Consider the following 27,024-nt stretch of genomic DNA (forward strand, 5'->3'; position numbering starts at 1 on the left):
TGTCCATTGTTTGTCGAGAGGGGACAACCTCGCGACGCCCGTATCGAGCTTGTAGGGCCGCACTTTTGACGTTCTTCGATGTTTTTGAGGCTGCCGACAGCTTTTGCGCCGAGAACCAGCCGTTCAGACATGAGTCAAATGTAGACAGCGGGAGAAAACAAGGAAATCAAGACGAGAGAGCTGCGATAAAAGATCGAGAGGCACGTAACCTGATCGAGGAATGGCACTTACGGTATGCGGGCAATGTGGGGAATGCGCAACTGGACTGGCTAGAAACGGGAAACGATAAAGTGAAGTGAGAAGTTGGCAGGCTATGAGTTTTCGCAGCAAGGAAAGCGGGCTGACGCAACAACGGAGAGGCACGTTTCTTCATAGAGAAGCGAGTGCGTAAGGCGATATAGCATATCCTCATGAAATCATCATATGGAGCCGTTATTAATAATTGGGTCGTCTTTGTTATGCTTAGCTTCACCTTTATACCAGGTGGCAAAGATATAAGGAATTTGCTCAACACTATACAATTGAGGATCAACCCTGCGGCATGAGGTAGTTGGGAGCCGTACGCGCTAATATTACTGATTTTTCGCGCTTATACCAAGGTATCACCATTTTATTGGATGATATTTATTGAATCGAATGTGACCTTCTATGCGAGAACTGCGCAAGGATTAGTCAGCACATCACGCATCGATTGGTTGAAGAGAACTTAGGAAGCATGAAGCGTAGACCTATCAACACAGAAAAAAGACAAGCATTTTGTTCTTGCACCTGAAAGAGGGACAGAGGGAATGACAGGGAAGCGATAAAAAAGAGGCACAGTGACGCAATTTGAACCCTTGGCTATTTGTGCAGGGTTCTGTGCACCGCGCTGACTGTGAGCGGGGTGGCATCTATGCAGATGTGGCACAATACAATCAGACGAAGGTAACGTTTTGTGGATCGAAAAGGATTTGTTCTTGTTTATGCGGAGCTGACTATTTTCTTAGACACTATTTGGTTTGATTTATGATCAGGTTCTTTCATAATTTCGTTTACATATGTTTTATTGTTATCATCATACCGCCAGGTTCGTGGCCTATCCCGCACGGTGAGTTTGTGTCATTCTTAAAGGGATCGTACTACTACTACTACTACTACTACTACTACTACTACTACTACTACTACTACTACTACTACTACTACTACTACTACTAATAATAATAATAATAATAATAACAATATTCTTTTTAGCAGCTGGTGATGTCAGATTCAGCTGAGGTCGCAATGAATGAGTTCAGTGCCAGGGGACTCGCTTAAGTTCGAAATTTTTTTCTTGCGCAAAATCTTTTAGAATATGGTTGTAAGCCAACAAGGAAGGTACTACTTTACCGGGGTTGGGGGTGTACCACACCCTAAGCACCTTCACGCGTAACGAATGTTAAGTGAGTTCACGGAGCAGCATGTAATTGATGTTATTCACTTAAATTGATTCAGCACTTTCGAAGCTCTCGAATTAGCCACTATTTCGCTTCTTTCCGCGCGGAAGTGCTGATAGAGAAAAAAAAAAGAGAGAAAGAAAAGCTTCTAGGACCTCCTTTTTATTGGACGCGTCCACGCCCACTGCGTGTCATTTACCGGACATCCGTGCAATCTACACTTGCTGCAGATTTCAGAAGACGTCAAGTGGCAAGCGTGCCGGGTAGAGCATGCAAGGTTCATGAATGGCCATAACGTCAGCATAGAAAAAGAGGCTCTCTTGACGCAAGACCTCTCGATGCAACGCCTGAGCAATCGATCTTTCCTATAGCTCCGAAAGGCCAGGAATTATCGTGTTAGGAGGAAGGAGCATCGGAAAAGAACTAACACCTTTGTGTCGAGATAGTGGCACAAGAGTGTTGCGTTATCACTCGCGCCGTTTTATCACGCACGTTTATATTGCTCAACGAAGTCAGAAGGTTGGCAGTTTCTCGGAACGCTCGGTGCGGCTAACGACGATTGAACATATCGTATCAATAAGGCTAACAGCCAGTTTCTCTCATTCAAGGGGTGCCAGACCGCGCGAAGAAAGAGATTGCGTTGACGGTGGCGGCTCATTCATAGATAACGCTATCTTTGTGATGACATCCCTGCTGTCAAATGCAGCGCGCAGCCGGAGACACAACAGAAATGGAGCAGCGAGCGAGTCCAGTGAATATATATGCTTTAACGTCCGTTCGCTTTGTATTGGGGACATAAATGAAATAGCTCTAACGAGTGTGTTTGCGCCATGACCTAGTTATGCGCCTTATCTAGCAGGCGGGCGTCGCGCATTTGATCTCAAGGAATGTGTCATGAATTGTCACTGCGGGGATTCGTCTGGCGTGCCCTCTGGCTATGCGTGATTGACTGCGCTTTGAGCTCACCGGCGTCGAAGTCCGATTACCTCGTGCTAACACTCATTGATTGTCTCCGCCTACGCGGTGAATAATACGGGTGATTTATCCTGAGGTCCCTTTGGATTCGTGCCCTTTGTCTGAGGAGAGAAATGTGTGTCGGGATTACGTATAACCTTGCTACTGCATATTTTAAACAGAAGTTTATTTCAACTGCTTGCGGATTTGCCTAGAGGACAGAAATATAACATTCAGTATTCACAAGACTGCGCTCAGAAGAACCGTTTTTAAGCATGGTCTCGCTCGTATGACTCGTCGTTGGTCGTTATCGAACATGAATACTTTATAGACTACCAGCAGACTTCAAATAAACTGATTTTGCCTATTGTAGGCACGTTCTCCTGACTACACAAAGCCTATATAGTTCCTACAGACAAAAGTCGTTAACGAGTCGATTTCCTTTGGTCTACCCACAGTCCGTGGTTCGTAGACTTCGAAACATCTTGCGGAAAGTGTACAGATTTTTTCATAGTGAGTAACTTTGGGACAGTTAACCTCATACAAAGCCTATACACGTTAGTCAACAAAGGATGCAAGGTCATGCGTCCACAGACTGTCCACAGACATTCTCAGTACGTCACAGAACGTCTGCGATTCTTTCTATCCCCTATGAATGAACTTTTATGAAGGCCAGGGCTAGCTCACTGCCATTTTCACGAACTGTTTGTTCTGAATGCAGCTTCCGAAAACTTGCAGCTGCTGCCACAGCTGGTAGAGGTGCACGGTCGTGTTGTTGCCACAGGTAGTGCTAACCTGGCAGTCAGTTTCCCGACAGTTGATCCTCCTGAGCGCCGCTGTACGTAATAGAATGTCCGCTATCAGTCGTCCATGAGCCCACAGTCGCGTTAAAAGGCTAGAAGATGCGACAACCCTTTTTTGCACTGTGCGTAGTCCTTCCTTAAGCACTAGATGTCCAAGATACGCATGAGAAAATGTGCTTCTCTTCAGTAGGTCAGATACTCACTTCTGTTCGCAATGAAGCACCGGCGCCGTGAGATATAGCGCTCCACGTCGACCGCTTCGTTGCGGTCTATGCAAGGGGGAGAATAGGTGCGAAGGCCACACTGGGGCGAATGCCGATTCTGTCCAGATTTTATACAACAGCGTGACTTCATTGCTGAGGCATGGTTAGTGCAGCAGGATATCTCTGCTGGCCAGCTGAGTAGCTGGAACAGCCAGAGGAGACTGGAGGAAGCGGCAAGGCGTTGATAATGTCTGAGCTCCACGACATTGTGATCCATCCATGGGCTTTCGCGTTCTAGAGAAATTCCGAGCCCTTGTTCACAAAACTTCGCTTTTTTCGTGTAAGAGCGTTTTTCCCCAGAGCATTCGGGTTCGAGTCGCTCGTGACCGCGATCGACATGATGACGAAACGTCCACGTGGATGATGGCCAATCAAGGACGGAACATCCAGGAAAGTAAGTTCTGTGATTGCGAATCCTCCTTGCAAAACAACATTTCACACACAACCAGTGCTTTGCGGCCGCCCAATGGCAGTACTATACGTCGTATAATCGGAAAAGATCGTACATATTGGTTTAACCTGCCCTGACGAGGGCAGGAAATGTAAGCAAGTTTGTGGCCTAGAATTGCTCCGAATCTGGTGTTCGAGAGCTTTGGGGAAAGAGAGAAAGAAATGGAGAGGTAGAAAGAGGAGGTAGACAGATACACTTATACATAGCGAGTGAAGGAAAAGAGAGAGCCGTCCCCATCCAGTAGAGGTGTTAAACGCTGAAGACACATTACCAGGCTCGCAGCCTGACCCGAACGTCAGCTTCCGTCAATCTTGGCAGTGGCTTAAGAACGTATACAAAATAGTTTGGACTGTGAGAACAGCGTTCGCAAACGTAGAACTTATTAAAAGTTCCAGTGCCATTAAAAAAAGAACAAAGAAAAACGTTGTCCTCTTTACCGCAGCTAAGCAACAAGAAATGAAACATTGTTGAACTCTGCACCATCTCCGGGTCGGACGTGTTGAACCCATCAGTCTTTTATCAGACGTGGCACATTTTTTTGTTTGTAGCCGATTACCCAGTTGCGCTACACGAACGAGGCGAAGAAAGATACGGCGCTCTACTTACCTTGCCGAGGTCTTCGGCGGCGCCGCGGCTAACGCTTGTAAACGTTGTGAGCCGTTCGCCTTTGACCAGCGGTCTCCTTCAAAGGCCGCTTAACGCTAAGTTTAGAAGGAAGGCTGGAGCGCACACGGGTTTTGGCTAATTGCCTTTGCGGCGGGCACGTATGCGTTACAAGCTCGCCTTGAATCATATGGTAACACGAAGGGGCGACGCAAGACACTACGACTGCAGTATTTATTTATTTATTTATTTATTTCTTTATTTGTTTATTTATTTATTTTTTGCTCGGTTCATCGTTGCCAAAAACTGGGTCATTAGGCAGCGATAAAACTGCCCATAAACACAAGATATGCAGTATCGAAACGTAGATGCGAAATGAAAAAAAAAAAATAGCGCTTACCGTAAAAGCACCTATTCTTACGCGAGCCGGGCCGTTGGCGTGAATTTCCATAAGCGCCACATTATGACTGCGCTGCGGTGCATTTAGATTGATTCTCTCTCGAAGGCGCTGCCGCCCTTTGCGCTTATGCTTCAAGGAAACAGATCAAAGATTGCCCGCATGACTATCGGGTGCTCTTTATAGGAAATGCTGCCGCTATTTGCACATCGCGTTAGTTGCACGTGACAGAAATAACAGCAAGCTAAAGTTACTTATCGGAAAAGCATTTATCAACGTGTTCTCACGCTTTCGTAAAGGAGAGTTCGGAATACCACGCAACTCTTTAGCCATAAGGCCGCGAGGAGTGCCTCAGATATGCTGTAGATGACGCTTAAATGACGGTGTGTTTCATATGAACACGTAACTACCCCCCCCTCCCCCATTTTTTTTATCAGCTGACAAAGCGTCGGAGTGCTTAACTTGTGCGACTTGTCATTATATTTATTTATTTATTTATTTATTTATTTATTTATTTATTTATTTATTTATTTATTTATTTATTTATTTATTTATTTATTCCCTTACTTAGGCAACGTGGCCCGCAGTGTTGTCAGAAAGATTATAACTTGGCCGTTTTTTTACGTTTACATAGCACTCGCATATTGCTAACGAGACTCCTACTTCACCGTGTGCTCTATGTACTGCCTGGCGCACTTTCTACAGCACATAAATAATCGTTGAGTTCCTTAGTCATCCTCACGTGTTGCTGTGGCATTCTGTCAAATTTGTGCCGAAATTATTCGAATTAGCGTAAAATCATTGTATGACAGTCTCGAACGGAATATTTTAACTCTGCTGCGGAACACAAGTTCGTGGGTCCGATTTCCAGAGGCGGCGGCGGCCGCGTTTCGATGGGCGCAGTGTATACGTAATACTTGTGTGCACGTTTAAGTAGTTTCAGGTGTTGAAACTACCGCATTCACTACCGCATCAAACCGTACGGTTTAGCTACAACGCCGGGTCGTCACGCAGAACGAAGGAATGAACTAATAGAGAAAGAGAAAGAAAGAGAAAGCAAAAACAAAACAAGAAAGCAGACATCTTTGTAGTCTCGCCCTTTTCTCCTTTTTAGACACACACGTCTGCGGCCCTGCGAGCTTCCAAAGAGTTTCATTTTCACTGATGAATGTCTTTTTTTCTTTTTGGTTGTAGTTCTATAACGATTCGTTCTTTCATGGGGAGGGCGGTGCTGGGTTACGAGTATATATACCAGCACGAAACTTTATATGGCCTACAGTGGTTTGCACAACTGAATACCCGAAATTCGTACCGCTTAGCGGGCTCTCTTTACGATCCGTACCTGTGATAGTGCTGTACTCTTGGCAGTGAATGTTTTTCATCGGAGAAAACCTTCGCTGCAAAGGAGCAGACGTGGACAGGCTTTCACTTACGGTTACCAGTATGCTGGTAAAAGGTACTGCGAGGCTTCAGGCCCATTAGTGTGCGAAACTGAGACGTCCAGAACTGCAGGGAAAAGGTTACGTTACAAGTGGACATATTACCTCATTGAACCTAACTACACACACAGTTAACCATATTTTACGATACACGCCCTGTCTGACGTCTTAATTTACTTACGGGTGCTTATAAGTTTGTTGCACTGCTAAATGTTGAATATTAAAGATCTTCCAGCGTCTAAAACCAACGCTAGGGCTCCGAGAAAGGCAGTATGTGAGAGTTTCGGAATAATTTTGACCATGTATACATTTCTAACGTGCACCTAAAGTGCGGCACGCGTAAATTGTTTACATTCCGCCTCCTTCGAAACGAGGCCACCGTGGCCGGGACTCGAACCTGCTACCTAGAGCCGTCTAGCGCGAGGATGTCTCGTAAATTTGCTTAATTCTTATCATGCGTGTAAACTGCCGAGTGGCTGATCTCGGGCTAGTAGAGACGCGCGGGCCAATGAAAATGGCGAGAAGAATGAACAGAAAAAAAATCGTTACGAACTACGGTTCCTTGCATGCTGGAATAATACGCAAGCGCAACGCGATGAAGCAAACTGAAACAGGAAGTACTGATCGCGAGATGCGCTCTGGTGCCACACTTGTCGCGCTGTTTGCAGTCGCCTCCTATGGGCCATTCTCAACGCGGTATGGCCAGCCGGCTCACCTGCGATGCGGAGAGATAGGACTCCTCGCAAGCGGCACGAATCTCGCGGGACTCTAAACAGAAATGGCACGCGTCTTATCGTCACTTCACCGTGGCGACTGCCGAGATGTTGTGTATACGCGCGAGAACCACCGCACGGCGCGAGTTGAGATAATGGTACGCTTGAGGCTGACATCTGAGCTTTTGTAGAAGTTGGTGTTAAGGGGCTGCCATTGACAGAAAAAAAAAACGCATTTTGCGACGTAGGGACAGAGAGTCGCCCTCTGCTCTTCGTGACGGGTTTGGAACTTGGAAAAAAAAAAGAACATGCTGGCAGCGCTTAGCGCTCAGCCAGTGTGCTTCATACAGCCAGTGTGCTTCAACTGATGATGCTTCCTCCGGGAAGGCTTGGCTTTGACGAGACGCTTTTACTGACTAACACTATGTGCGTACGGGGTTACTATGAGGGCGTGTGTTCAATGCCCGTGTGTATGTGTGATTTGATTCATCATCTATATCATATGGAGCCGCGTGCAAGAATCCATGAACGTCTGCAGCGGCCATTAATAAATGTTTCTCTGTCTGTACCAAGCAAGGCGATGGTCACTGAAATTAGGTAAGCAACAGGTTAATTTTATCGTTTCATTTGTAGGTCCCCCGTGTCCGGATCAGTTATTAAAAAAAAGATGGGAAGAAAGATATAGAGGACGACAACAGTGAAAATGGAAAGCGTGACATGTGTACGCTAATGAGTGGCACCGGTACTTCGGGGCGAACAACGAAGACGCCGTGTTGCTGTGCTCTGGTTTTTCTCGTGACGGCGCGGGCTCGCGAAGTAATATCGTCTAGCCAGGAATGCTCACACAAATCCGTTCGCTTCCGGTTGTCTACGAACCACTCCTGATTCAAAATGCTCGCGTCAACTTAATCTAAGTCGTCGACTTACCTACACTTACCCTACTTACCGACTTACCTTACCACACCGAGAAAACTGCATTTACGGCGCCGGGTTCGCCTCTGCAATGGCGAGTAGTCTCACTGACAAAGAAATCACAGGTTGGACCGAAGAGTATATCAGCGTTCGACGAGCATTGAGAGAGGGCGAGTTTCTGCTCTCTCGGAACCGAAGACAGAAATGATGGTTGTTGTTTCCTCGCCGTCGCCTTCCCTCCAAGAGGACAGTCGCTGTTCAGCAACCAGCCGCGCCACCCCTGACGCAAAGCCAGTAAAAGGAACAAAGGGCGTGTTCTTAGAACGGCGTCCGGGGTTGCTGCCGCGGTGCCTTCGGCAGACTCCTGCTGAGAGTAAGGAGAACATTAAAGCTGTAAAGAAACAAGCCTTCTGTTTGATTAAATCAAAACAGCCTAGGGCGCCGTCCAGCTTTGGGCAGTGTATACGCATACTAAGCTCTCAGCGCTAAGAAAATAACGTCGTGAGGGGGACCGAGCAAGAGGCAGAAGAAACAGCCCGATTAACGGGCATTTATTAAGCGCCAAAAAAGTTGGGCCTCAGGGAAGGCGCGGCGTTAAGAACGGCACCGCGGTCGGTTACTAATAAGGCAGGTTTCATAAGTTATGTCGTCACATTTGGATTTGCTCGTGTTCTTTTACAAAGTACACCAGTTCGGGACTTCCATGGTTTCGTGTGTGGGATTGTTGCGTCATGCCCGAGAGGGCGCGCTGCACCTTAAGGCCGCCCGGGCGGCGTGACATTTCGATGCGCAAATTTTGTTCCTTCTCTTGCGCGCAGAAAATGTGCGGCGTAAGTAAAAGACACATGACAAGCCATTAATTAATTATTTGATTGATTAATTGATTAATTAAGTAATTAATTAATCAGTCAATCAATGCACACAGTGCTTGCTGGTGGACCTGAATTTTTATTACACATCAATTATATTTTACATTTTATTTTTAGTTATTTATTTGGTACATACTGCCGGTCTGAGTGTCAGGCCTTGGGCAGGAGTGGGTACATATGAAACAATACAAGAATAAATCATCAATACAAGGGTACAAAAATTCCTTATCAATAGCATGCTAACATTGCGCGTAACAGAACTCGGCACTGCGCATAACAAAGTAAGTATTAAATGTCGCAGCTTAGAACGAACGCACATGAATGAAAACGCATGAAAAAAAAAACACGCTTCATAAATAGAAAGCAATTACTTATCGCAAACGATCAAGCGCGCACATGAAAGACGGAATAGTGGGGCTTTCGACCACCTCAGCGGGCAGGTCGTTCCAGTTACGGATTGTTCGCGGGAAAAACGAGTGTTTAAATGCATTCGTTTTGGCCAAGTATTCGGTGACTGTCCTGGAGTGGAAGGATCTAGTTTGTCCGTCGCTGTACTGGTTGAAAGTATAAATTAGGTAAATTAGTATAATTAATTAGTATAATTAGTATGAATTAGTAAATATAGTATAAATAGAGTTGCGAGTATATAAACTGACGATGGCTATATGCAAATGAACATTCAAATGTATGTTGGTCAGACAAATAATGCATGGCATTGTGCGTAGATGAGACTGCAAAAAAAAAAAAGGAGAGAGATCTGGGCGCGATATAAGGCGATTATAAGAGATCAGTGGTGGACAATGAAAACGACACACACAGTAACTGATATTATTTGATAGAGCTGCAGAGGATCAGATGATGGTTAGGATATTAGAAAATCTACAGTGGGTCGAACGTGACGCGCGAGAGGGTTAATCTCACGGCATAGAAATAGTCTGCGTTGGTTTGAATCGTAGCTACTGAAGTTGACAGCTTCCAGTAACGAAACACAGCACGTCTATCGCGTGCCGGTCATGTCGCTGCAACATTCGAATCAAGGAGCAGTTTGGCGTAATTAAAAAAAATAGTACCACCTGCTTGCGCAGTGCGTTTAACATGTTGAGGACACGTTGAACTAGTATCATTAGGTTGGTTTACATGAATCCATTGCAAGCGGATTGAGTCAGAAGTCTGGTTGAGACGGCCCCCGTACAGAGAGCGTGTGATGCAAAAATGATTCTGGCGGGCCGAAATCCCCGTGATTGGTCAAAAACAATGAATGCTACGTCAGGGGGAATTTGCTCCTTTGTTCGTCGTTCTGTATCATCGACCTGACTCAAATCAACCCGACCCGACCTTTGCCGGCCGCTTAAAAACTGCGTCTACGAGCAGCGCTAACCTGCCTATTGAAGGGTGTCCCAGCCCAACAAACGATTGTTGATTGCGACGAGCCTAATTTCAGCCAGACACGCGTATTAGACACGCTTTCATCGGGTTCTTGAAGATGTTCACACTACACGCGCACCACAGAACTGCCTGTGGCTCAGTTCTTTAGTAGTAGATGGCGTTTCTTCGAGTTCGTGCTGTCCACAATGCTGAACGGGGTATGCCTGTGGGAATGCCCACGGAGTTTCATGCAATAATCACGAGAGGGATTCGCCTAAACTTCGTCTTTATGGCTTGAAAATATTTTCGTGACATTGCAAAGTGATCATCATTAAGAAAGTACTGGGTTATAAATACTTAAATGGACATTATTACAATTGTCCGACGGCAGGATTCGAACAGAGTACCTTTAGCACAGAAGCCCGACGTTGAGGTCATTACGACACGGACGCATGGACACGCAGAACCACTGCAGTTAGCATCGATAACGCGTCTTTGCAGAGTCGTTATTAGCATCTTTATCAAAAAGTATGAATTACTTTGAAAGTTAGTCCAATTTAAGCCCAGATAAAGCGTAATAAACGAAGCCACAAGAACGGCTGAAGCCCCAATCATGAAAATCAGAAAATAACTAATGTACTGCCTTTCATTCCCAGTGTTCCTTCTCGCAATTGTGAGAAACACTGAAAATATCCACAGGGCTGCAGCACAATCGTACTGTTCGCGATATATATATATATATATATATATATATATATATATATATATATATATATATATATATATATATATATATATATATATATATATATATATATATATATATATATATATATCGTGTCCCGAAAAGCAAAGAAACTTGGCACACAATGTGACTCCACACATATATATATATATATATATATATATATATATATATATATATATATATATATATATATATATATATATATATATATATATATATATATATATTGCCATATCGTCGTTTATTTGTGACCAAAAAACCTCACGCAACCTGCTTTTATGCGCAGCATGGGGTAATTTGGGGTGGTCGAAGCAAAGGAACGTTAATAAGACAATACAAGGAAAGAGGTGGCCTAAAATATTTCTCTCTCTTAACCTCTGCAACTTTTAACAGTTTCTGGCGAGGCAGGATGTCAGTTCTTAATGGATTGTTTTTCTTTCTATTTAGTAAAGAGCAGAGACAAACAAAAACCTCGGTTAAAATAAAGACCGGGAGGAAAGCAGCGCATCTATGAAAGAGGAAAATGTGAATGCCGTGAAGTTGCATTGAATAGAAGCTTCTAGTTTCAGCGAGAGACCGATCAGCGAACGAACTATGTACAATGACCTGACAAAAAATAAAATACAATAGCAATAAAGAAACGAGAAAGCTTTGTGGCATAGATCTTTTTCGGACCCATTGTAAAGCCTTTCCTTTCTTTTTGTACCCTTTCAAAACGAAATAGGAGCAGGCAGTGTCGATTAAGTTACACAGCGGGAACCGTCAGTTGTCAGAGACAATGAAGGCAGCATAATTCTTTGTTGTTCCGATTACGGGCGGCAAACTGCTTTTGAATATATTACTCTGCCCTTTTTTGTGTGTTATTCCAGGAGGATCGCTCCCAGTTGTAATTTGTCGTTTACGTGGCTAACTGCACCGCAAATGGGCCCAGCATCACAATCTTGTTGCGTTAATGGGCCGATAATGTTCACCATTCCACAACGTGTTCAAGTTTTTCGTACAGCAGTAGAACATTGGATAAAGCTTGAATATAGTGTCCAGATTTCGACAGGATAGGTCTTTTGTTATCAGGATCCGAGTTTCTTATGCCTGGCTGCTTTTCGGGGTTAAAGTACTCGCCTAGTCAAGGACAAGTCCCAGACACGTATAAAATTCAGAGGGGGGCAAAGGGGAGGGGGGAGAGGAGGCGGTCGTATGGGCTCCTACAAAGTTGAGCACATCATAGTGCGCGGGAGAATATTAGTACAAACACACACCTTGCCTCAGCTTTAAAGCCTAATTGAATATCCGCCTAAAGCAGCTTGGTTTAGCCAATTTATGACTATATAATGATGCTCTAAAAAAAAAAAAACAGGATACCGACAGTACGTGCGTTTTGCTGCTAAGCACCGCGTAGCAAAAGCGTAAATGCCTTGTCGTGTCCCGAAAAGAAAAGAAACTTGGCACACAATGTGACCCCTTGCGCAAGAGGTACTGGCAACCCTTTCGTTGACATAGTTGGCAATAAACGTGATGTGTAACGCAATATAGCTGTGACATAAAGCTCCGCAGTGGGAATACCGTTCCATCTGACCAGAAACTTGACATGTCACTGCAGTCTTGAGAAGTGGTATTTTGCCAGAACAGCGTCACTTTAAGTACAGCATAAGTTAATAACACTTTTGCGTTATCGGGAAGGACACTTTTGTATTTAGGGGCTATAAATGCTATCAGACAATGACGCCTTTGAGTTTATTATTGTAATTTTGTAACATTTGGATGCGGCAGACATGAACTTCTCGAAATTTTCTGACCTTTTCCAAGAATTGTCGCCTGGCGCAATGTTTATTGAACAGTTTGCTTGCTCTATGCGGAAGGAATGCCGCTAGCGTAAAAAAAACTTCGATCATATTAATTCACGAACTGCCCCAAATGACGACGCAAGTGGCTGTAATCACACGGAAACGTTGTGAGATATGTTTGCAACGACTGCCACGGTTTTCTTTTCACCCTTTTCACTAGAATAAAGAAGGCTTGATGGGCAGTTTGCAAAGCGTGGGAACGGCGAATCGGCAGCAGAGCAAAGATATGGCGGTGGCTGTTGTCTAGTTTGCCGAATGACTGCTAATTTTCTACCGGTGTTGGCGGGGAGCAAGGGGTCATTGTACCGCGGAGAACATCTTGTTAATCGTTTGCGAACTACAGTTCTGGCAAAATTCAATTATGCATAAAAAATTGGGTCCCGTCAGCGGCCGCCGCCCTGAATCATTCCCGAAGTAGCAAAATACACCTACAATTTAGTTCTGAACTCAGGTCCCGCGTTCTGAGCCTTGGCTTATTCATTCCGCAATCCTTTTCCCGTTTTCCCAATTTCACATTAACTATCATTTCGAAAGGCAAGGCTGCGGTTGCGGAGAGGAAGCTGACAAGGACATTTTGCGACAGCAGCCTGAAGACATGTCTCGCTACACATTCTCTTGGTCTTGTTTCACTTGCCGTACATCCGGGTTTGACATGCAGACTTTTTTCTTGTCATTGAGCAAGGTCCGACAGAGGACAGAACGGGATAGAGCAACGCGGAACATACAGGGAGAATTCATGGAAACTCATTGGCATCGTTGGCGTCGTGTTTGTAAACGATCGTCTCGTTGTGGGTGGCATGGAGATCTATATAAAGCACGCCACTCGTTGTGGGTGGCATGGAGATCTATAGAAAGCTCGCTCCACGTTCGCGCAACAACCAGCCCCCGCCTCGAAACGGACTCGCTGAGCTTCAGCCGCGAAGTTCTCTACGCTGAGCTGAACGTTAAGATTCCCCGTGGACAGTCTGCAAGAAAACAGGTGGCTGAAGTGTCCGTCGAGACCACACGTAGGTTCTTTTCGGAGTGTCGCGTCAGCGCCGTGCCATGGCCATGGAGATCAGCACGCCGATCATGATCACCACACCGCCGACGACGGCCACTTGGAACAGGTACTCGCGCAGCACCTTGCGGTGGATCAGTTCCTGTAGCTCGACACCCTGGCAGTTGCGCGGGTCCTTCACCAGCATCATCTTGGCGAACTGCAGCGCCGTGTTGTAGTTGCCCAGCTTCGTGTGCGCCAGCGCCGTCATGTAGCAGCTGTCGACGGGCCGGTACTCGAGCTGAATCAGCTGCTCCATGAGCACGATGCCCTGCGAGGCGCCGGCGTGGCATGGCAGTGTTCAGCAGCGATGTCTACAACTGACGGCCCGCACCAGCAACGCTGAATTGAGCATCTGTCACGAATGCTTTGAGGCTGCGTCTACAGACGCTGGACGATGAGGCCGCAGCTTCACATCGGATATTTTAAGCAGTGGTGTTTCCGTGGTAGCTTCTTTATTACTCAGCTTGTTCAGAAACAAAGAAGCACCAAGGAGAACGCAGTGCTCAATTTTTTCAAGAAACTATCGGGCTATGGTACGCGAGCCAAAATGTCAGATTTTATAACAGATCCGGAAAGCGCCAAGGTGGACAAAACCAGCAAAAAAAAAAAGAACATGAATAAAGGACATTCAATGGAAATGTAGCTATAAATGAGAGAAATGCGGTATCCTTACGTTGCATCTCGTTGATGTTCCAGATGCATGATTTAAACCGCGTTCACAATATTGCAGTGTGTTGTTCAGGAACACACTCGTTACACGCCCTGCCTCTTGATGCAACTGACTGAATGTGATATATATATATATATATATATATATATATATATATATATATATATATATATATATATATATATATATATATATATATATATATGCTTCAATACATAAAACAATGGCTTCTTCAGCAAGTAACTGGAACGCCAATGCATTTCGTCGGACACTTTGAAAATTAATGCCTCGGAACTGGTACTGTCCAGAGAATTCGCTCCAAGTGGATACGCCGTGCGAACTCAGCGGCTATAATTCGCAGATTGAAATAGGTGGCGTTAAGTCATTAATTCAAAAAGTTAATTAGCTTAATTATTTTAATTATTCAATTGAACCTTTTGATGTCTCGTAGAAGTAATGGCTGCCTCATCGAGTAATTTAGATCAAAGGTTAGAATTGTGCTATCTGCCATAGGCAACCTTTTAAAACATTGAAGGACGTTTAAGCATAGCCTTTAAGAGGAGAACGCTACATCATTAAAAGATCATTGACTGCTTCTCATGTTTTCCGGCAAGTGCAGCTTACGTAACCGTTATTTTTACCGGGAAGCGTTGGCGGCGAGCGCTATGTACGAAGGAAAGCTTTCTGGTAGGAACGCGGCCTCTTACGTGGGCCGATTTCCTGTTATTGTTTTGCACTTTTAATATTTCAATCTGCGAAGATCTAACATAAACGGTGTGCGTTGTCGGTGTTTTTTTTTTCTTTTTCATGACATTTGTTTGTGGGCTGCCGTTCTCAAAATTCCGAGGAGTAACTCTGTAAACAATGAAAGACAAGGTATGAACAACTTCGGTGATAGAAGAGTGGTTGGGTATGCGTGGTTCGGACTGGTTTTTTGTGAAAGACTGTCAGCGTGGGACGCCGACGCCGGATTTTCTGCGACACGGGGTCCTTAACGCTGTCGCGTTAATTGGCGAAGCTAAAAAGAAACGCCCTGCATAGCTGCTGCCCTGATGGAGACAGTTCCCGTTAGCGAAACGTTGGCTCCAGCGACATAGCTTGTCCTACCACTGTGGATCACTTCAGGCCTCCATTATCCCGTGAAATTCTCTCTTGTTTGGACATACCTCGACGACACGAAGAAAACTGACTCAGTTTCACTCACGACTAATGCTTTTAAGTTGGGACTCGCTCAGTCTACACCCTCGCACACACTTGTACTCGCGTGATCCCACACAGCCGTCTGACTCGCCTATCGAAACTAATTTCGGCTCATACGGATTTAGGCTAATACCGCACAGATTCATTCGGATTCATTCAGACTTGGACACGCTGGCGGTATTTGCCGACCCTATACATAGCCTAGATGGGAAGAGTGTACGGAAGGCGCGGGCACCTTGATGATGTCTGCCGGGAAGCGGCTGAAGACGAGGCAGCGACCGTAGTCGTACTGCACGGACGGCAGCATGTGCCCGTGGTGCAAGTGCTCGTTGTAGCAGAGCTCGATGCGGTGAAGCTCGCCAGAGTCCACGTACGCGTGCAAGAGCCTCTCGCAGTCGGGCGGCGCGGGACGAGACATGGCTCGCCCTCTGGCGTTACTACAGCCGCCGGCTGCTGCTGCTGCACGATGCACGACTTTGGTGGGAAGCTGGCTCGCTGGCGCCGTCTCTTAGTGGACCAGCATCTGCCAGACCGGATGTGCGCGGAAAACGATGGCGATGGCGATTCCAGACGTTGGCGCATGCCCACGATGGAAGACTGAAGAAGAAGTGGCCCGCTAGAACTATGAAGAGGGGGTGGGCAAATGGTAGTAGTGTTATAATAGGAATATTAAAGCCTCATATCATTTCCTACCCTAATATTTACTTAGGAACAGAGGAATAAGAAGCACGTTTTCTATCCTGTATTCTACAAGAAAAACAGCCAAGCAAAATAATGGAAAGAAAAAGGACGTTGAAAATTAAGGTATAGAAACAAAACTAGCTTTTGATAATGGACCAAATAAACTTAGCATTTGCATGGGAATTTCACAGAAAGATGAAAAAAAAAGAAACCTTTAAATGTTTTAACAGCGCGACAATCCTCTTATGTTACAAATGAAATCACACATGTCAAAGTCTACACTCCTGTGACTGAAGCCCAGAGCCGAAGCCTCGAGGGTAAGTATAGTTGGCGATGTGAAGTCAAGGAAAATAATTACATCAGAACCCTTCGCGCGTACTGCTCGATGGATGATTAATGTACCCCTCAATGTAAAAGTCCGCTATTCTGGTCACGTGTAGCTAAATGCAATAGCGTTGACAGGCGTCTCTTAAGGTTACCTCGGTCTGCCTCACTGTTCAAATAAAGACCTCACTATATTTAGAGGAATGATGATAATGCATGTCCTCTAATGGCACAAAGGCCAGGCGTGGCCAAAGAGCTCCAGCACAGTATTCCTAGAGCACCCGCATTTGACCGGAGCTTGTGAGCGACTATCTAAATCTATTGTATAGGCTGGTACTTCTTGGCGAGCCAGAAGGTCGGGTTAAGGAAGAAGGAGCGTAAGCCAATAGAAGTAGGAGAGGAAGAACAAACAAACAAACAAACAAACAAACAAACAAACAAACAAACAAACAAACAAACAAACAAACAAACAAACAAACAAACAAACAAACAAACAAACAAACAAACAAACAAACAAACAAAAACAATTTAGTCACGTCGGAGTTGAGATGGAGTGGAGGCAGGATTGGGGTCAGAAAAGGTACAGAGTGCCGCCGACAACCTCAGTGGCAGATCTGATGAAACGTTGAACTCAATAGACGCCGTGCCTATGCGAGAAGCCGGCATTGAGTGACATCACCTGATGTGTTGCACTATTTTTACGATAATCACTGCTTTTGTCAGTACTGAAGGTTGGGCCAACGGTGTATACGCATTTGCAACGCCCTCCGCGTTCCAGCATATACACATGAACGCAGGCCTATCTTTCTTGACTGCATGAGCTACGTTGCAGCCGACGTAGGCGATTCGGCGTAGGCGTGACGAATGAGCCCTCAACGCCGCCTCTCAAATATTGACAACTGGTCGAGTGGCCCTGAGGCTTAGAACGCACTTCGGCGACTTATCACGAGCGACGATTATCGAGCCAGTGCGTCTTTTGTGACAGTGAATAGTCGCGCTACATAGTCTAGCTCTCCCGTTTCGGACGCCCACCTTTTTGCTGAATTAATAGCGACTCTCACTCGCAACTAGCGATAAAAGCCAGAAAGAGAGAGAGACAGCTACACACGCACGGAAACACGTCGCGGGACCCTCGCCGCAGTACTCGCCGTCATCGTAGTCGGCCGATCGAATTGGCGTTGCAAGAGTGGCGGTATTAAACTTTAACGACCCTTAAGGTTCGGGTAATCCAATGAGACTCGGGGGAATCGCGGGCGACTCGATTAGATGCAGCCGTTCTGCTCCCGCTGAGACCCCGCGGAGTCTCGGCGGGCTTTAAGAGGACTTTATTCGATTTCTCGACAGGGCTCCCGAGCCCCAGACGTGTTTCACTTCGACGAGCGCGTCTCTTCGCGGCTGCCGGATGGCGTGGTAGCCCACTGGCTTGCGAATCGGCATCTGACTCAGCTTCGTCTTTCTCCTCGACTTTATTCCCGCACGTCCACAACTATCTGTATCTCTCTCGCTCTCTCTCTTCTTCTTTTTTTTTTTTTCGTGTGACCGGTACTACAGAAGGTTTGGGAACCACGGAACTTTGCGGCCATTTGCTATTGAAAAAAGATTGGAATTAAGTAGAAGTTGAAACGAAACAAAAGCGACCAGAACTACTTTCCCGTCGTTTGGAGCACCGCGTGGGAGTTTCGAAGTGCATTTTACACGAAAAAGGAAAGAAATAGAAAAGAAAGGTCCGCTTGAAATCCTTAAACAGGGCAAACAGAGAGAGATGGGCGTACAGTTAAACTTGTCGGAGAATTTCACACGCAGTGGTGCAAGTGTTATTGAATTATTTTCAATGAATTCTCCTTAATATGTCCCTTCGCCCGCGCTCCCTTCTTTGCATCTGGAGCGTAGCAGTAATGGAATGTCTGTTCGAGTCGGGGACTGTTCAAATTCCTTCGCGGCTTCGGCTTGGCTGCGACTCGTTATTGCACGTGCGGCTTGCGCTGCTGTAGAATTACCGGCGCTAGCTCGTCTTTTCTACTCGAATAATGAATTTCAAATCGCGATGGAAGAAGGTTCGAAGGAAAAAAGGCACTACACGAGGTGCCCGAGGCGCCGTATTAGAGAACTGACTAAAGGGAGAGAAGTGTAAATCAAAGGAAGTCGCCGTTAGTTTTGGAGCAGGAGTGCGACGAGGAGGGTTGGGGAAAAACGGAGAGGAGTAGAGGGCTGGTCAAAACGCCGACGCAGATGGCGCTTCCGCATCGCCTAATGTCTATGCAAGGCGAAATATGAACGCCTGATTGCGCCCATGATTCGAGGTGTGCCTTCGTGATTGATCTGTCAGACGAATTGTTTGACCAATGAGGCAACCAGGTGGGCAAACACGTTGCCTTTTCACGAGCGCTTAGACCTCGACGGCCTCCCTGTTCCCCACTCGCTTTATTTTTTTTCTCTGTCGGTCATACACCAGTTTTCCTAGGTCTACAATCAAATTTGTATCGCCTGTTTACAATAGAACAGTGCGGGATAAAACCGTCACCTTGTGTACCCAGCGCACCGTCTCATTCATCAAAGTGCGAAAGGAGTGGGCCCCGTGCTTCACCGCATACACGCCAGCCGTGCTAGGAAGCCTAGTTCATTGTTAACGGGGGCGGGATGTGAAGGCGTCGCGTGACTCTGGGAAATTGCCGCGACTTTACTGATCCTAACAGAACGGAAATGCGGGTGTGAGCACCCAGTGCGGGATTGGAAAGTTAGTTCGCGTTCGCCCTACAGGACGGCCAGATTGAGTTCGCTGGTGTCGACGCGAGAAACACGCTATCAGTGATGGGAGGCAGATTGTGGACATATATATGTCCACTGGCGTAGCAACACTTCGCTTCACCAATGCGAACGCTGTAATGCTCAAGCATAGTTATGGAGTTGGTTTCAGGGCTAAGAGTCGTTAATTCTTCACAAAGGGGGGCGATGAGATTGTATAGCTGGGCGGACATTGTGTTGCTAAAGTCGAAAACTTTGCTCCCATGACGCAAGGTGTCTTGTTTTCGGAGGCAAGAGGAAAACAATTCGAGGGTTCTATCGCGTTTATGCTTACTAGGTCGAACATGGTTTGCACCAGCGAATGTCTTCTACTCCCTTTTAGTAACTGAGACGAACGTTGTATGGCGTGAGCGTTAATCGCGATAACAAGTCGTATCGTTGAAATTAATGGGTGAATAAATGACGCGTTAAAAAGGTTGGCTTTTTAGTCCGCGCGCAGCATTTAAGTACGAGCTTAGAACGTAAAATACACGCCTGTGCGTCGTAAAAGGCAAGCGAAGCGTCGTAAAAGGCAGCTGCCGAAGTGTTTCCTTGAAAGTTGTACAACAAGCGACTTGGTGATTACTGACTACAAGTGGCACAGGTAAGAGTTTTGAAGCAGTGACAACTGAAAGAATGTAATTCTTGTATGAATGAGCCCGCAGTACGTAATAGCTTCTGTTGCCCTTTGTTATGAGAACAAGTATAAATGCGCTACTGACCAACCGGGAAAATCTTGCCGTGTCGTGCTGAAAGTATAGCAAAGTCACGACGAAGTTGTTAACCCAGCGAGCACAAGGCGCGCAGGAAACAAAGTGCTCATGGCCCTGCTCGACGACTTGGCTTTGTTCAGGTGGCGGTGTCGAATGACGTTATTCCAACTTGGTCCATCAAACATGCAGGCTTCCTCAAATATTTCGTAAGGGTGCGGCACAGATGCATTATTCCAGGGGGGACTGCATGGGCGGCAAGACCTCTGCTGGACCGGCCCGCTACCATTTCCCTCCTTCTCTGCTCGGAGGTCCGCCCTTTCACAGTCGCCGCACCACCCTCCCCACCTCCCTCTTTCTGCTTTCTACTTTCTGTCTGTGCTCTTTGTCGGGGCACTAACTGTTCCTGGATATGTGCTGTCCTTGGGCAGCCTTGGCTGCCCAAAGTGCTTGAGAGGGCAGTGGCGCCACTTTCGGGCCGCAAATAGCCAGCTACAACACCCACCTTAGCCAGGAAAGATGACGCTTGACTTGGCCTCCTCTCTGGATTCCATTTCGTGGAATCCACTCACTGCGCGTTCCGCCCTTCATCTCGTCGTCTCTCGCTGTAGTGCACTGTTTCCACTTAATTCCATTTCGCGAACTCCTATACTTTTGCTGCTATGTCACATTGTAGCCAATTGGCTCGTCGAGAAAAAAAATACACTGGTGCAAGGCAGAAACGGACACGATAAAAGCCTCCTCCTCCTCCTTTATAAACTTCGTTTTTTGCTGTTGTTCTAGGCGTCCAACAGGTGGACAAACAGATGAACATTTCCTTGTGCGCGCCGCCTTTGAAGCTGAGTACTAGAACTGGCGCGTTGTCGCTGATGAAAATTTTCTTTTCGTTGTTTGTGACGCGCAACACCTCTCTGACAGTGAGTTTCTGTCATGTGATTCATTATTTAAGTAGTCGTAAGGCACCTGCCGATGGGCTTGCCTCTGAGAGCCATATTTCGGGAGCTATGAATGAACTAGACTTGCGACAGCGGTCTAATAGAGGATTCAGTGTCATACCGACACACTCTCGTCACAGATTGGTGTTGCAAGCAATGCCTGTTCGCGATGAAATTACGGCACTGCGATGCATGCAGTGCGTTGTAGTTAGAGGTGTAACGAACCCCAGGGCTAATCATAAATTAGAGGAATGACAGAGTTGATTAGAATGAAAGGGGAGAAGGTAGCGCAGCAAGGGAAGAGTCTGCTCGCTTTGTGACGGGGTCACACCTTTGCCGCAGAACGTTGCTCAGTTGGCTGCACCTGAGAAGCTCGGTTTTTTTGCGAGGTCAACTTTGATGGGCAACTTTTGCATAATGAGTGATCGTGCTAGCAGTACTGACTATATCGCTAAGCGTTTAAATGAAGTGATACGGCGCTTGAAACTTTCGCAGCCCGACAGAGCTTGTGCGTCAAAAAAACATTTACTTACAGAAGTTCTTCAAACCACTGCAGCATAGACTCTTACCTACGTTAGACCTACAAGCAGGACGTTTTGTACATGTACAACATGTACAAAACATGTGCATGTACATGTACAACAGTGCAATACGAGTGATGGTCTGTTGTTACGGATGACGCGTTTTCTAGTGAGTCTGTCAACGTTACCTGAATCAGAAGTTGTACACCGATGCCAACTCACTAACTTCTTCTGAATTTGGACAGTGTTATGTTTCTTTCGCGGTTCTTATATATATATATATATATATATATATATATATATATATATATATATATATATATATATATATATATATATATATATATGCTTGTATCCTTGTCTTTATCTTGCGTGTTTTCATGTGGAACTAACAACGTTCAATCCTTACACAAGAGAAACCGTTATGTAACATAAAAGCGGTCCGGTGACATTCTCTTCGCAATACAACCACGTTCTTTTGCTTGTCCTTTTGAGTTGGAATGTGCGCTCGTCTGATGGTGTTTTGCGGTTCAAAGGCACCGGAGGCCAAACACTGTTACCCGCTATGAAACTGACACTCAGTGAAGGTCTGAGTGCGACGCAGTCAAGGTATTGTCAGGAAAAAGATAAGGTTCGTGCTTATGATAAACACACACATAACCCGCCAAGCAGGCTGATTGTTCCGCATGCCGTTCCGCTGTTGCATCGTTGCCTTGCAATAAAGAGGTAGAGGCGGTGTTCAGGCGCACTGTCGACGCACGCCTTAATGTGTCCCGCCTGCATCACCTCATGTATGTGAAAATTTGCTACGTGCGCTAGTCCGAGGCGTTGACGCCCTTCGAGGGCTGAATACGGTCGGTGACTAACGCCAGAGAGATTCCGAACTCATTGCGGCGATTCGAATGCGAGGTTCCAGTAGCGAGTTGCCCTTTACAATGGGGTCCATCCTTGAGGGTAAAATAAATAAATAAATAAATAAATAAATAAATAAATAAATAAATAAATAAATAAATAAATAAATAAATAAATAAATAAATAACCTTTTGTCATCCCCATTCACAGAAACTTTGCTGCGCCGCGGTTATCTCAGATTATCACATTTTCGTATAAGGATATCTTCGTCCTATGCCTCGCGTGCATCTATAGTTGGCAAGGGTGTGTAGAAGGTTCTAGCACAAAAGTACTGGGCTCTTAGTTCGGCGAGCGGCCTGAAGTACGCGTTGTAGCTCTTTATTTGAGGAAACAATAACTGCTTTGTAGAATTACACGGCAGCATGTGGAAACCAATTCAACATGGCGGTTACATGTGTTCAGCCCCCCTAGAACTTCACGATTACTCGGAAAAAAAAGTGTTATCCGTGCTTGTTAAGGGTAGAAAGAGATCGACGTCACTTGCCGGCGGACACCGTTAATGCCTTGCTCAGCACAGGCACTCGAACTATTCCGTAGTAGTAGGGGTGCCGCCAACACTCGGCGTGCCTGGTTGAACTGCCTCCCAAGTACGCGCAAACCATGCTCTGTTTTGGCATCGGTAATTTGACGAGAACCGGCATGTCCAGCATGACATAGCCGATGTTTTGAGTTTTTGTTTTCTTTCTAATTTGTGATCGAAAGAAACTAGTTGGCGCGAGAGAGCAAAGTGAGTTCCGATCGAATCCTCGCAAACAGACGAGGAGTAACACCCCCGCTTTCGCCTCCTCCTTCGCAGGCTCAGTCTCCGCGATGACCCTCACGTACCTGTGCCTGGTCACCTCTATGCTGGTGCTCTTGCTGGCGCCGTCATGGGCGGATGCTCAGCCGCCCCGCTGCCGCGCACTGTGCCAGAAGGACCCTGGCGAAGACGCCTGCGAGCGCTGCCGGCTGAGAACCTTCATGCGCTTCGGCAAGAGAGACTCGTCGCGAGCCATCGCCCTCATCCGAGAACCCGTGCTCGACGTCCAGTCCGTGCTGCTCGACGACGATGACGACCGCCCCGCCAGGGCGTCCAGCACCGTCGGCGGCGGAAGCTCGTCCTCTCGCGAGCAGCTTCTCCTGGAGCAGCCGGCACCCGCGGCCCGGCCCAGCCGGGACCGCTACGGCCTGCTGCTCAGGACCATACGGGACGTCCGGGGACGGAGCGCGGACTAATGAAACTGAGAGAGAGAGAAAAAAAAAGAAGGGTGTGGCTCCGATGCAAATTGCCATTGTTCCAGCTGTCGCCGGAACCTTCCTCTCTGAGCCTCACCCCACTCCAGACCCCGAAACGAAACCCCTCCCCCAACCATCGCGAGACGCTACACGGAAGCGACGCGACGCGTTCGCTGAGCCCTTGAATCAACTCGCTAGGCGACCCGTTATTCTCCAAAAGGAGGGCTTCGCCCTCGCTGCCAGGAGTCACGAGCTGGCGGCGCAGCTTCGGCTAGCGCTCTTGCCCACTGTCTCCGCTGTCATTGTGTTGCTACGGGGCGCTCTTTTGTCGCTCTTGGCGAGATGTGCGACACGAGCCAGTTGGCGATGTTGTCAAGTGTACGAAGTCATTTGTCCGGAAACCAAAGCACGATGTCTTTTGACGATGTCCTTTGAGTTGTGTTTTCTCGTTGGTTTGTCCTCTTTCTTCGCTACGGTGTGATTGACCTGTACGTAAGCGAGTGTTTTACCGCGTGCGGCTAATCATTTTGCGCAGGAGTTCGTAAATGAAGTAATATGCAAGTGAAGTTTTGATCTCGTTGATGGGTCGAGATAAACATCAGTCGTGCTAATAACATTGTCGTCAAGGCATCGCACAAGATTGACAATGCATGAGGATTTCTATGCTGCCGAAGCAATCATTTTAAGAACTGTCAAAAACTTCTGAAAAAATGATAGGTTGTTTGGTAACCAATGTGATTGTGAAGTCACTGGCCATGCTCGTCCAAATGAGCTATCAGCATACGATATGCAACCTTTTGTCAATAATTCAAGTTTATTGAAGTTTATTTGCAATTGTCCTGCAAAATGCCTCATTCACAGTGGGAGATGTGTGCATTATAATGTTTGAGGAACTTTTGAGGCACATACGCAGGCCTGCCACCTGGGCAGGTGCCTCTCAGATGCTTGTGATGAATTTAACTGTGGCATCTCAACCAAGCTGTTCTATAAGCAGTTTTCGGCTGATGCGGTCTGTATGACAGGATCTGGGGGGGACAGGTTTTAGTGTGTTGAATGGTGACGCGACGTATACTTTTTTTCAGGGCAATACGACTAGCTGATTACGGTGATTGCAGAAATTGAATGTGTTTTCTTTTACACATTAGGGTCCCCCGATGGAGGAATGCCGATAATTTGGTGCATACATTTACCTTTATTTTTCCATCTCGCATTTTCTCATATGAATGGTAACCAGGTGGCAAAGCGAACTTGGTCGTGAAGTGTCTTCTTTTTCTTCATTAGTTTTGAGTCACGGGTGAGGAGGTAATAATGCACTTTGTTCATTCGCAGTGTGCGCCGGCGTTGTACATTGAATTTCGCAATAAGCACACAGTATTGTCAACAGATTTCAACAGGCGTGCCATATTCCTCAATGCTGTGATGTGGTTTATTTTTGCAAAAAGCGAAATTAGAATAAAGATGTGAAAAAGACGCGGAAGGATTTGTTCTGCAGTGGCGAAGACTGTTCATATTCCATCTTTGAAACTCGACTTTCGAGCACAAGTGCTTGAATTTTTCATGGAGAAAAATAGTGCAGCAGACAACAGAAACGGAGCACGTACAATTTTATTGTTCGCTTGCTGCACGCTGGTTTTACAGAGATACATTATTTATTTAGTCTGTAGTTAGCGTATTTATATATCTATTCTATCCGTGTAGCGGATTAGTTCATCGTAACTTATTTATCATTGTATTTTTTTCTTATTGAGTTGCTTGTAGGTGAACGTAGTCAAGAGACGTAATAAAAACGAGTGAGGATATTATCTTAATTTTTCGTCTCATGTCATAAACTGGAGACATGCCACCGTCGCGCGTAGGAAGGGGCAAATTGGAGCTGTTCTATTGGATTCTAACAGTTGTTACACTTGTCAGCTGGATGCCATGTCGTTCCAAGTGTTATTGATGAGATTACAAGATTCTCAGCTTTTCTTGGGATAATATCTTGAGCTCTGTCCAATAACTATTGGATAAGGGTGCAACATGGTTTTTCGTGCATGGTATCGTTAGATCTGCCGCCAGCAATATTGCACCAAACTATTGAATTCCCATGAACCGCCGAAATACCGCTGCCAAAAGCAATATTGAATAACGCCTCTGAAAAACAAGATGTTTACACACTCTCTGATCTCAGGCAAGTAGGACTTCATTTAGACGTTAAGAATAGGGCACTGCTTGCAGTCAACATTATGTCAACAATAATCAACACATTATGTACCAGTAACTAATATTTAAGGTGAGTGTGCGGTCGTGTGTATTTCATTCATAATACAAACATTTACTTAAATCACAAGAAAACTTCGCCTAAAGTAAATTATGAAGCTCTTCCTGAACATGATGCGACAAGCGATGTGAATAACATGGCGGAGAAGCTCGTTTCCCCGCGACTCTTTATCTCTCCATTGTTTGACTACTTTGCTGGTTTGTACGAGAAAAACAAGTTATTTATGGATTGTGTACATAGTTATTTATTTACGTGTTGTTTCTGTCACGTCCAATGCTTTTCGCGTTGGCTATTTATTGGACGATGCGAGCCTGGAGCTATGTCGAGTCTCTAGTGTCTTTCAACCTGAAGGTGGCATCGTTGCGGGGTGCCTCATGGCACGTTTGTAGTGATTTCTGCCAAGTTTCGCCTTGCAGTAGCCAATATTCGGCACACGCCGATCGTTGCTGGGCCAAATAGCTGCAGCAGCGAAAGTGTTTTCTGTCATGTTGGCAGATGATATTGTATTGAACTGCACGTTGGAAATGAATGAATGAAAACAAAGTACGCACTATGTCAGTGCGACAGAAGATTATCCTTTTTTTTATTTTGTTTTGAAGCTTTATTTATTTCATCGCCGAGACGGAAACTAGAAGTACATGAATAAAAACACCCTTTATTCTGGTCAATCTCGTCTGTCGTTTTTCAACTCTGCTGCGGACTCTCGAAGACAAATGTTCATAAGAAAGCACAAGAAAAATAAAGTAAAGGGGGTCGAGAGGATCAACTTGACTTTGGTTGTCTATCGTCTATTAATTTTAACTCGTGAATAAACGATGAGAAGGGCTTGTCTTGAGCTACAGTATTCCACTCCTATCAGCTGCTTGAAATCATTTTAGCGAAGGCCTTTTATTTTGTGGTTAACCAGACACATGAACCTTCTTTTTAGTCTGAAGAGAATGCGAGAAATAAATATCGTGTTTTGCTAACGGCTCAACCTGCAGCAAAACGTGTTTTCTCA

At 45.9% G+C, this 27,024-nt stretch overlaps 2 protein-coding genes across 2 annotated transcripts; one reads left to right on the forward strand and one right to left on the reverse strand.

The window, feature by feature from the left end:
- The first annotated feature begins 1,070 nt into the window (after window positions 1-1,070).
- On the forward strand, window positions 1,071-26,692 carry LOC135921672 (uncharacterized). The gene is made up of 2 exons (XM_065455969.1): window positions 1,071-1,087; window positions 23,346-26,692. The coding sequence occupies exon 2, from the start codon at window positions 23,360-23,362 to the stop codon at window positions 23,762-23,764; it is 405 nt and encodes a 134-aa protein (XP_065312041.1). The 5' UTR covers window positions 1,071-1,087; window positions 23,346-23,359; the 3' UTR covers window positions 23,765-26,692.
- On the reverse strand, window positions 12,637-16,236 carry LOC135921665 (mitochondrial fission 1 protein-like). The gene is made up of 2 exons (XM_065455959.1): window positions 15,921-16,236; window positions 12,637-14,083 (listed from the first exon to the last, which is right to left on the reverse strand). Exons 1-2 carry the CDS (start codon window positions 16,101-16,103, stop codon window positions 13,805-13,807), a joined length of 462 nt encoding a protein of 153 aa, XP_065312031.1. The 5' UTR covers window positions 16,104-16,236; the 3' UTR covers window positions 12,637-13,804.
- Window positions 26,693-27,024: the final 332 nt, after the last annotated feature.

Source organism: Dermacentor albipictus, chromosome 3, assembly GCF_038994185.2.
Source record: "Dermacentor albipictus isolate Rhodes 1998 colony chromosome 3, USDA_Dalb.pri_finalv2, whole genome shotgun sequence".
In the NCBI taxonomy this organism is placed as follows: Eukaryota; Metazoa; Arthropoda; class Arachnida; order Ixodida; family Ixodidae; genus Dermacentor; species Dermacentor albipictus.